This window comes from Myxine glutinosa, chromosome 5, assembly GCF_964187855.1.
Source record: "Myxine glutinosa chromosome 5, kmMyxGlut1.1, whole genome shotgun sequence".
NCBI classification, from domain to species: domain Eukaryota; kingdom Metazoa; phylum Chordata; class Myxini; order Myxiniformes; family Myxinidae; genus Myxine; species Myxine glutinosa.
Window position 1 is genome coordinate 177,830,492 of NC_136265.1, and position 12,678 is coordinate 177,843,169.

Below are 12,678 nucleotides of genomic sequence, written 5' to 3' on the forward strand. Positions count from 1 at the left end.
AAGCAAGCCCGGCAATGATGCGCGCCAAAAGGGAGTACTCAGTTTTCACTCCGGTTACTTGTTTTCTTGTCCAGGCGATATCTCAGCCATCTTTTGAGTGTGGAAGCTGAAATTTGGGCACACTGGTAAGTGCGTTGGCAAAAATGGTATTTTTTGTTTTTTGATTAATCATTTAATTGCTTAATTATTATTGATTAATGAAGTACTTATTTATTTGTTTTCTCGTCTGGGTAATATCTCAGGCACCTTTTGAGCTGGGAAGCTGATGTTTCGACACAACAATGACCAAGTGATTTGGCTAGAAGGGATATTTTTGATTTATTGATTAATCAATTAAAATATAATTATGGTATATTTATACACACATGGTTGAATAAACTGATGTTGAGCAATGCAAGGTGGACGTGTCAGTCTTGCCATATCAGCTCTTTTAATCTGACAGAGACCTGAAAAATTAATTCAGTTTAATGACCTGTCCAGATCATCGGCTGGGAACCGTACGTCAAGGTTTCGACCCATCAACCTCGGAATGTCTCCGAGGAGCAGGTGTATGACCCTATTTTTCTCCGAAGGTCACCCAATCAGGCAAGCAGAGGCACGGAGACATTAACTCAGACGTTTAGCGGTGAGAAGGAGAGGACAGGAAGCAGTAAGATAGGACAGCATGGCACATCGTTGTTTGATATACAATTTATTTGAACGTTGTACAAAGTGAGCAGATTATCGACAATCACCAACACGGAACATCCAGTAGAAACAGCCAGGGAATTGGCTCGGTGATTATTGCTGCAAGTATATCCAACCTCCTGCTTCGATTCACAAACTTTTTGCAACACATTCTTGCATAAATCAATAAACAGACAAAAAGAAAATATTTTAATTGTAATAACAGCAATATTAATGATCATAATAATTTCACACGAATTTATGTTACAACTTTTATATATATTAACACGGTTTTCCCAAATCTTCTTCAAAACCGGATGGGTGAATGAATCGCACAAAGCACTGTTACTGCCTCACACACGAAAATACACGGTTAAAGTGGAACTCCCCCCCCCTCCCACCCCCCCAAAAAAACCCCTTAAAAACGGTTTCACAATCCACGCTCAATCAATTGTTTTGTCTTGTCCGTACGTACATTACAGATTTGATATTCTGTATATTTAATGTCAGAGGAGAAGACGTCTCACAAGACCTTAAATCGTCCGATCAAAGAGTTGTCTTGCCTGGGGTTTCGAGGGTAGAGCAGGTCTCGTACCCAGACAATCGTTATAGTGTTTAACATTTGGCTGATTTGCTCGCCCCTCCCAGGTGAGGACCGAGCCATGCGCCATGCCAGGTGGTAGCCACCGAGCCACGCGCCGTGCCGGGTGGTAGCCACCGAGCCACGCGCTGTCCTGGGTGGTAGACGTTGCGCAAACAGCTGAACGTACAGGGAAACGGGAGCATTTTGAGGTATGCATGATGGGTGGCATGTGAATGCGAGCGAAATGGGTCCATAAATGGGGAAGAAGGTGACGATGAGAAGGGCTGGGGCCGGGGAAGAAAAGTTGTACAAAGCCAAATGTACATACAAGTTAGCCTAATTACACAATAATGAGCCCTGTCCAACAAAATCGGGTTACTTCTCCGTTGTGTACAAAATAATGGGGTTTTTTTTTTGTTTTGTTTTTTACAACCTGTACAAGTCAGCATTGCAATACCACATTAATCAAACTCAAACCAATCACTTGCTTCACAACACTCACTCTCACTTCAAATTCACCAAAGTGAAGTTAAAAATTGAAAACGAAAAGCTCCAATAGGTGTTACAGGGAAACGATACTCTTAAAACAAACAAAAACCAAAGGTAAGATGGTGCGACACCAGTGTTTCAATAACCTCAAATATATATGTACTTAACTATAGGCCACAAAATGATTCAAACCTTTAAACCAAGTCACTCGGCCTTCAAAACGCCCGGCTTAAATTAAAAACACGGACTCAAAATAAGCCCACCTCGCTAAACCCATTAACCTGAGCTGAGAATCCTTCAACACCAAGCTTAATAAATTAACAAAGGCAATAAAATATAATCTAAAACATTCAGAACCCAAAAGGACTATCTGGTGGGCTTTTACATACGTATCTTAAAATTACAATCCACAAACCCAAATGCCTGGTCATGAAACTCTCAATTCATTTCAACACTCAGTCATAAAGTCATTTTAATGCAAAGTTCCTAAAATATCCTGATCAATGGAAAAAGGGAAGAGGAATGAAGGGGAAAGAGTTAAAGGGAAAAAAACCCCAAAATTTTTGTATTGCAAATCTACTCGTACAAACGATCACAAACAGGGAGCACAACGTTCCAAGGTTTGAACATCTACCACCTGAGGTATTAGAGTGGCAAAGCTTCAGCGCAGCAACACTCCGCCTCTTATCCGACTTGATCCACCATCTCCTCAACCTGAACGTCAGTACAAAACCACAACACCGACCCAAACATAATGGTGACGTGTAAAGATTTTGTAAACACTGTTATTTCATGCAAATCGTTAAACGAATACTGCGTCGTTTCTGACAATATTTATACCAACAATACTCGCTTCAGCTAATATGGCAGCTTCACCAACACAATGCACATCAAGCTGGAACCGGAAGTGCCTGTGAGCACATTGCAAGCTTTTCCTTCATGACTTTGGCACGTAAAATGCCAAGAAAAACGATGCCTTGTCCACCTCACTGAACCGCATTCAAAACTGGTTTTGCTACCAAGAGCCAAAAAAAATACAGGCCTGATGAAGACCGTCTGTTGCAGAACAAGGATCTCTACGGGTCTAAGATGCAAGGACGTTTGCCTCGCCGAAAGATAGAAGAGGTAAGAGCAAGAATAATAAGGGAGATGGGCAGAGGCTGCCGAAGTGGAGTCGAAGGTTTGAAGGGAGATGCGGATGATGTAACAGCATTAACACAACTACTTGCAACCGCATCTGAGGTCTGGTCACAGGAGCTCGTAGGTACGCAGGTGCTCATGCTGGATGATGAGTCCGCAATCGTTGAAGACCCGGCGAATGTTCTCGGTGTCCACCGCACACGTGAAGTGTGGGTAACATTGATGTTTGTCTTCTTGTTTGGGTGTGCTGATTCTCTGCAAAGGTAGGCAGATATGGGAAGAAAACCATGAGTAAAGGAGAGCCAGAATATGAGTTTGGATATCCAGATATGTGGAATTATTGGCAACGAGACCTGACTGGAATGTTTTTTTTGTTTTTTTTAACTTCGGTCGCCGAGGACATGGGGATGGGATGGGGAGGAGTCGTGCTTTTCTGCGGTCTATCACCCCCACCGCTTGTTCCATACATTAACGTGCAGCTCCTTGTTCATTATTTAAAATGCCTTTACAGTGTCCCTCTAAAGCAGTGGTTCTTAACCTTATTAAGTGCCCGTACCCCTTGAGTTTTCATATTTTCCCGTACACCCTGTCAAAAATGACTTAAAACTACAATAATACAGACTTGGCATTTAATATGGAATATTTTTTTTGTGGGGGTGAACTTACTTTTCAAGATGGCTTAGAACCAAAAGTTCATTGGAATTATGTTGAAATTTTTCTAGATTTTGTTAATGTGACCTTTAAAGGAAACAAAAACCACATTTCACATTTCGAAACAAATAAATTGATCCTTGAAAGTGATGAAAACTTATCGAACTCAATTCATGGACAGTACTGTGTTAAACTTCTGTACGTTTTCCAGAAGTATCTCTTTATTTTGCACATTGGCCAAATTTTTTTTCAACAAAAACAAAAGCTAAATTATGACTGGGATTATGGACAGTAAAATTACAGTTCAGTACTTCGTGTAACCCCCACGAACATTCAGGAGAGCATGTACACGTCGAGGCATGCTGTTCACGAGATTTGCCAAGGTTTGGACAGGAATTGCTTGCCATGCAGTGACAATAGCCTGCTGCAATTCACGCACAGAGGTCGGCTGCTGGTCCAAGTGGTCGATTTGACACGTTAATTCTGCCCACAAGTTCTCTATCGGATTCATATCTGGGGACATGGCAGGCCACTCCATATGCTCTACACCACGATCAGCAAGAAAGTGTTGGATCATGCGAGCACGATGAGGCCGTGCATTGTCATCTTGGAAGACAAAGTTTCCTCAAAAGGCTGCACGAGCAAATGGAAGCAATGTTTCTTCCAGAATGGCCCTGTCATGTACTTGAACTGGTTCAGGTTTCCATTCAGAACAACCAGGTCAATTTTGCCCCCTGCATGAAAAGCAGCCCAAACGGTCACCCCACCACCTCCAGCTTGGACTCTTGGCACTATACAATCTTTGTTGTAGGCTTCATGCACTTGTCTGTGCACTCGGACGAGGCCATCTTGACGATAGACCAGAAATCTAGACTCGTCACTGAAGATCACGTGATTCCAGTGTCCTGGCTGCCATTGACGGTGCTCTCTGGCCCACTGCAATCGGCGCTGGCGGTGTTGTCTGGTCAGGCGTGGCTTTCTCAGGGGACGGCACGGTAGCCTGCTTGAACCAGTCGTTGGTTGACTAGCCTTCTGGATACAGGCACAGTTGTCAGTTGCTGCCACTCAGCCCTAAGCCGATTAGCTGACTTGGTACGGCCATTGCGGACTAACCGGTGCAGCTCGCGATCATCCCTCCTTGTGGTTCTGCGGGGACGTCCTGGCCTCGGTATTGGAGTAGGGACACCCCTCTGAGCATTTCGTTTCAGGATCTTTGACACCTGACCTTGAGTGATGCCATACTGCCGAGCAATAGCACGCTGTTTCATGCCGTAATTTTGTAAAGCCACCACTCCATGACAAACAGCATTGTCGAGTTGACGGACCATCTCCAGAGGAAGCAGCAATAACTTTTGGAGACGTGCAGCAGTTGTTTTCCACTAATACAGAACGCAACAACCCTTGTATACCCGACTGTGAAGCCAATCATCAAATGCACCTGTCCGTACATTTTGCCACGCCACCTGTGATATAATCCTGTTGTTGACTTGTTGCTGCGACAGACAATCAGTGACATGGTTCTTTTAACAAATAAATCACCGAAGTGTAAAAGAAACTCACCAGATTGATATACTGAGTTAAGAAAGTAAACCCAAGTCAAGAAAAAAAAAAAATTCCATATTAAATGCCAAGTCTGTAGATTGATAAAGTTTCTTTATTTTCACTTGGTTTAAGTATTGTTGTTGAGTAGAGATACAATAAAAAACTTCCCTAAATGTTCTGTTCTGAGAACCTTCCTGAGCCACATGAGTCACGACCACTTTTACCTAAGCCCCACCCACTTTTACCTAAGCCCTGCCCACTTTTACCCTTATTCCACTTGACCACATCCACTTTTATAAGCTCCACCTACTATTGCATCATTTCCAGTTAAGCCCTGCCCCACAAGGCATACCCAGGGATTTTCTCATGGAATTTCCAAAGGAAACCACACCCACCATTCTTGTATAAAAGGATTAGAACACAGACTGAATTTCAACATATTTTTACTTTTATTGAGAATAGACTGCTGTGCTGATCTCCAATGGGATGACTTTTGAGTTCCTTGGAGACCAATTACCTGTGTGGATTTAAACCTTCAAATTGATGAACTGGATTCAATCATCTTATCTATGGAGGTAAGATTTTCTTTTAATCTTGAGAGTTTCATTTATCTATATAATAATAGCGTAAGGACTCGACTTTGTTATCCCTTTTATGCCGCACCCAGTGACCCGATGCCCACGGCACTAATGGATTTACGATCTACAAACCGCGCTCTTTGTTTATCACATACAGCCATACTCGAAAAATCTGAATTCGCCGACGTTGGGGCCCAAAAGCATCCGATTAACTGTCGATACGACGCCATCTTATTGGCGTCTGCTGGGTGAAGGCGAAGCAAGCCGTCCGCTGATTGGACAGTCGAAGGCGACAGCAAGCCGTCCACTGAGTGGACAACCCTGAGCATGCATTTGTGCCGGTGTCGTCGATCGCGGTGTACGCTAATCTCATCAGGTGGGTTTACCATAATTTCTTCCAACCGTGCTCTTTGTTTATCACGTACGCCGAGTGGTGCTATGCCGATTCCTATTACGAATCCATTCATTTTTCAAAAGTATATCGTAGCGTTGTCATTTAAGTAGATTGCAATAAATACGTTGTTCATATTCGCACTCTTCATTCTCATCTTTCTTCCTAACTCTTACTCGGACAAGCAAATCCCCTATGCCATCCATAATGGTACACTCTATCCATACACCACATCCTCCCTTCCGTGGATGTTCCACGAGTTTCGGCTAGTACATCTAATAATCTTGTATGAAATGAATGAATACATTGTTATTTTCTCTCACAGAAAATTGTATCCAAGATGAAAAATGAAAATACTGCTTTTACCACAACTTGGGGTGAAATTGTTGATTTGTTTGAAAACCTTTTGAACAACCAAGACCTGGATAAGGAGATATACTTTGGAGATCCACAGAATGAGTTCTACTTTGATGACCCAACCAAAGAGTTATACCTTGGAGACCCACAAAATCCTGAAAAAGAGTTTTACCTTAATGGTACTCATTGTGAGTTATCAAAACAAACCCCACTGAACAAGTTCTACCTTGATGAACCAGAATACAGGTTTTACCTAGGAGGCTCACTAAATTTTGGGAAAACAAATCATGAGTTCTGCCTAAATGGTTTCAATACTTTCCTTGGAGACTTGGGAAAAGGGTTCTCACAAGATGGTTCGAAATGTAGAGCCTACCGTGGATACTCACAAATTTTGAAAAAAAGAAAAATCAGTAAATGAGTTATCCTTGGTGTTTTTAAATATGAAACCTTCCTTGGAGACCTCACAAATTTTTGAAAAATCCACAAATGTTTTTTTTTTTTTTTTTTTTTTGTATACAAGATCGAGGCTCTTGAAAGAGCGAACATTAATCACACAGAAAGACAAACCGACACATAAAACATATAACATCGGGGGTGGTAGACAAGATGGGGAGAGAGGGGGAAGGACACAAACACAACATTTGAGAGCAGGGACCGAGAGACATGGAGACATCGAGAGATCTGAGAGAGGGCGAGGGCTTTGGGGGGGGGGGGGGGGGGCATGGGAAGGGGGTGGTGGGAGAGGTATAAAACATATGGACACTGCCAGGACTTCCAGGAAAGAAGTTGGAATTTCAAACAAGGTGGATCTGGGGTGAATTAGCAGGGGTAGAAAAGTTCAAGGTTTTGGATGCGGGAAGATAAGAGATGGTGGTGAACAGCTGTTTTAAAGACCTGGAGGGAGGAGTGGGATTGAAGGGAGTGAGGGAGTTTGTTCCAGAGGCGGGAGAAAAGAGGAATGAAAGAGTGAAGGTGAGCAGAGAGCCGAGATTTCGTCAGTTTAACCATCAGAGGGTTGCTGGCAGATCTTGTGCGACCTGTAGGAATATTTGGGGGACAGAGCACAGAGAGAGCTGGGGGTGCAAGGCCGGAGAGGAGTCGGTAGAAGACAGAAAGACCACCTACCTGCCTGCGGTGAGTGAGTGAAAGGCCCTCAGAGATAGCTTCATCGCGGGAGATTCCAATAATTCTGAAAGCTTTTTTTTCAACAGCGTGAAGCCGAGCTAGGTGTGAGGCAGGAGCACCGGCCCATAGGGGAGAACAGTATTCCATTGAGCTGCGGATGAAAGCCTTGTATGTGGTGAGGAGCTCAGGTGTGCCGAGGAAGGACTTCGCACGACGGAGGATGCCCAGTCGGCGACTGGCTTTGGAGGCCAGCTTGGAAATGTGGTTTTCCCAAGAAAGATCATGGCAGATAGTGAGACCCAAAAAGCTTGAGCGACAGAACTTCTTGGAGAGGATTGTTGAGAAAGTAGATGGGAGGGTTGTCCAGTCGATCTTTTCGGAGAGACATAGTAAGAGTGTGAGATTTGTCAGGATTGAAAGACATGTTCCACTTGTTTGACCAGTCTGTGATTTTGTCCAAGTCTTCAGAGAGTGAGGAGGCTGCAGACTGCCGATCTGAGGGAAGAGGAATGGAGCGGCAGAGAGTGGAGTCATCAGCAAAGAGATAGAGAGGATTTTCAAGAGAGTCAGAGAGATCATTGATGAAGACCAGAAAAAGCACGGGGCCCAGAACACTGCCTTGGGGAACTCCAGCCTGAACAGGAAGAGGAGATGAGAGAAACCCATTCAGGGCCACACGTTGACGACGACTAGAGAGGAAGTCCGCCAGACATGCATGGAGATTTCCATGGATACCAAAGGAGGAGAGTTTGGTGAGCAGAGCGGGGTGCCAGACCGTGTCGAAGGCACGTGATATGTCGAGGGAGACAGCTCTAATTTCCTGTTTGGCATTGAGGACCTCCATCCATTGTTAAGACAGCAGAAGCAGCATGTCCAGAGTAGAGTGACATGGTCTGAAACCAAATTGATGATCAGAGATCAAGCCATTGGAGAAGAGGAAAGATTTCATATCCGAAGCAATGATGGATTCCATGACTTTGCTGATAATTGGGAGAAGGCTGATTGGTCTGTAGTTGCTGGGATCTGTTTTTGCACCTTTTTTGTGCAAAGCGGTGATGTTGGCTGATTTCCAAGCAGATGGCAGTTGACCTTGAGCAAAACAGAGGGTGAAGAGAACAGAGAGAGGATGAGATAGAGCGGCAGAGCAGGATTTTAGGACCCGTGGGCTGATGCCGTCGGGTCCAGTTGCAGAATCAGAGTCGAGGGTTGACAGAAACTTTTCCACCTTGTCAGGAGGAAAGGACACGGAGTCCAGGAGCAGCAGGGTACGACTGGGTATGGTGGGTACAGAGAGGGATGGGTTTGGGACACAAGATTTAGAGGCAAACACAGAGTTGAGGCATTCAGCTTTTTCACGTGCGGAGTCAGCTGTGTAGCCGTTTGAGGTAAGGGAGGGGATGGAGGGGGAACAAACACCAGAAACGGATTTGACCAGACGCCACCAGGATTTGGAAGAGGGAGACAGATAAGAGAGTTCGGTCTTGAGAATGGAGAGATATTGTTTCCTGGCTCTCCTGAGGGTGGACACACACTTGTTTCGGGCTTTGTGAAAGGAAATGAGATTTCCTTCCGTTGGATTTGCTTTCCAGGAGACAAAGGCAAGTTGTTTCTGGGCAACAGCCTCACCACAAGATTCCGTGTACCATGGACGGGAGGAAGGGTATGACAACTGAAGACGAGATGGGATAAATCTGTGCATGAGAGAGAGCAATTTACTTTGGAAGAATTCCCAGGATGAGTTGATGTCAGAGGTGGTAGAGATGGGAGACCAGTCCAGATGATTGATGGCTGCTTGAAGACCGTGCCAGTTGGCCTGAGTGAAATGCCAGACTCGTCGACGCTGAGCAGGCTCCCTGAGGATGGTCAGAGAGATGTCCACTTTAACAAGGACATGATCAGATGATCCGATTGGAGCAGAAGAAGAGCAGCAGACATTTTATATATGTTATATGACAAGTTATACCTTGGAGACTTGAAAAACTGTTTTTATTTTGGAGACTTGGCAAGTGGGTTTTGTCTTGATAACTCACAATGTGATACCTATCATGGAGACTCGACAGGAATGTGGTTAAACAGTGAATTCAGAAAGTATTCAGACCCCTTCACTTTGTTCACATTTTGTTATGTTACAGCCTTATGCTGAAATCGTTTAAATTCATTTTTCCCCTCAACAATCTACACTCAATACCCCATCATGACAAAGAGAAAACAGGATTTTAGAAAGTTTTGCAAATTTATTAAAAAGAAAAACCTGAAATATCACATTGACATAAGTATTCAGACCCTTTGCTATGACAGTTGAAATTTAGCTCAGGTGCCTCCCATTTCTCTTGATCATCTTTGAGATGTTTCTACACCTTGATTGGAGTCCACCTGTGGTAAATTCAATTGATTGGACATGATTTGGAAAGGCACACACCTGTCTATACAAGGTCTCACAGCAGACGATGCATATCAGAGCAAAAACCAAGCCATGAGGCGAAGGAACTGCCTGCAGAGCTCAGAGACAGAATTGTGTTGAGGCACAGATCTAGGGAAGACTACAAAAAATTTCTGCTGCATTGAAGGTTCTCAAGAGCACAGTGGCCTCCATAATTCTTAAATGGAAGAAGTTTGGAACAACCAGGACTCTTCCTAGAGCTGGCCACCCGGCCAAACTGAGCAATCGGGGGAGAAGGGCCTTGGTAAGAGAGGTGACCAAGAACCCGATGGTCACTCTGGCTGAGCTCCAGAGATCCTGTGTGGAGATGGGAGAAACTCCCAGAAGGACAACCATCACTGCAACACTCCACCGATCTGGGCTTTATGGCAGAGTGGCCAGACGGAAGCCTCTCCTCAGTAAAAGACACATGAAAGCCTACTTGGAGTTTGCAGAAAAGCACCTAAAGGACTCTCAGACTGTGAGAAACAAGATTATGTGGGACTAATCAATGACAAGAATGACATGACAAGGACTAATCAATTAGATTCTGGTGAAGATTGGAATATGGATTCGGATACGAGACTTATTTAATTTTTGAAGTGATTTTTCACCATTGAGAGATCGGGTGAAAAGCGATATATAACATGATATTCATAAAAGTTGCAGACGAGTTATGACTACACTTGGTGGTTGAGTTGGTTAGGTGACAAGGAGTAGTTGATTAGATTTTGGTTCAGGTCCGAATGCAGATCCGGCCTATCAGTGGGATACAAAACAAACTGGTGAGCCTGGCGGAGGTATGTGCTCTACCGAGTGCCCTTCTAGTTTAGCTTGTTTTGAAGTTTAAATAGACCGATTATGTCTTCTTTTTGAAGACCCGCATTAAAACCTTGTGAGAGTAGTTGATACTCGGGTTGAAAACTTGATTTTGTGAGAATTTTAAAATTATCATAATCTAAAAAGTTGGGAGTAAGGAGCATCTTTAAAAGCAAACAGGTTTTCCCACATCCATTTGAACCAACTATTAGACCAACCAACTACTTGTACCAATCTTAAAGATTTTGGTAGATTTTTATGGCTGTTAAATTTTATCTTATTTCCCCAAATGGGTATAAAAAATCATTCATTTTCATATTTAGAAAATAAATCTTTTTTTTTTTTTTTTTTTACAAGCTTTTTTAGAAACCATCTTTTATATGAAGTTCAGGTTTAATTTCTAAACGAGCCATTATTTTATTTATACAATATCTTGTGTTGATATTTCTCTGAAAATGACAGTGAATAATAAATAACATCGATCCATTAAACATTACTCCAATTTTATCAATCTCTTCCGTTGTAAGAAAACGTGTATTATCACCCACATACTTTATATTCATTTCCCTTATTAATCTTGTAAAGCAATTCATTTTTGGTGTGATGTTCAAATCGTTATGGGTATTAATCCATTTTTTTTTGTTATTAATTAGAAGATAATCACAGAATAGACATTGTTTATAGGCTTTTTCTGTGTTTAATCCTACTCCATCACAAGCCGGACAATTCTCTAATTTATCATGTGGAGTGTCAGGGAATTCAAGAGGTCCAACTTCTGGTATGACAAGAATGACATGACAAGGACTAATCAATTAGATTCTGGTGAAGATTGGAATATGGATTCGGATACGAGACTTATTTAATTTTTGACATCTTTTATATGGGATGTTTTCACTTCAAATAAAATTAATCTTCACTATATTCATTTCCATCGATGCTTTCCTAATCTTCATCATCTATAAAACTACTTTCATAATTATCGTTTGAACACAAATTCTCAGTATATTGGCTGTCGTCTGTACCGATAGAGATACTATCATCACTCATAATCCCCAAAATATTCAACTGAATAAACTCATTTATTAAGGGAAAAAATAAATAAATAAGGTTTTTAACCCGAAACAGCCTCCTTCCAAGAGATTAACTAAAAACAAGTAGTTTTAAATATATAAATTACTACGAGATGTTCATCAAGAAAATTTTATTTTAAACGGAAAAGTATCTATAAATTACCACAAGATTTTCATAAAGAAAATTATTGTATTTCAAGTAAAGTCATACGACATAAATAGGGTGAATACAATGCATTGCGACGTTTGTAATCGTGAATATAAATATTATAATAAACACCTTCAAACCCAGAAACACACATTCAATCTATTCTAACAAATATCTCCACTTGAACGAGAAACAAAACATTGTGATGTCTGCTCTAAGGATATCTTAAAAGATAGTTATAAGAAACACCTTCAATCACACAAACACAAGAAGAATGAAGAAGGGATACTTGGATACTTGATTAAAAACACTGATGAAGCATTTAAAGGACACATAAAAATAAGATTTTTCGCTTTAAAGAACCAGGACCATCCCCAATCATTGAGTCTATTGTTATAGTTAAACCAACTGTTGAAATTCTAATTAAAACACACAGTGAAATCAATACTTTAAAGTTTTATATGGGAGTAAAATTGAATATGACAAGAGAAGGTGATGATGAAACATCCCATATGAGAACAAACCCTCACTTTATCACAACATTCCAATATTTCTTAGTTTGTGAGGCCTATGATGAACTCCAAAGCCAAAAACTAAATGTTGATAGTGTGGTAGGTAGTAGATGTATTATTTTAAAAAATCATATTTTTGGATACACACATCTTAAAATCAGACCCTCTTAATGCTTCTTCCTACATTG

General features: G+C 41.9%; 1 protein-coding gene across 3 annotated transcripts in view; it reads right to left on the bottom strand.

The window, feature by feature from the left end:
* Positions 1-674: 674 nt before the first annotated feature.
* Positions 675-12,678, bottom strand: part of LOC137426662 (guanine nucleotide-binding protein G(s) subunit alpha-like) — a 182,043-nt gene continuing 170,039 nt past the window's right edge. For all 3 annotated transcript variants that reach the window (XM_078779159.1, XM_068115426.2, XM_068115431.2), the window contains one exon: positions 675-3,133. In XM_078779159.1, the coding sequence (XP_078635285.1) occupies positions 2,987-3,133 (147 nt within the window). In that variant the 3' untranslated portion in view covers positions 675-2,986. The remainder of the gene's footprint in view (positions 3,134-12,678) is intronic.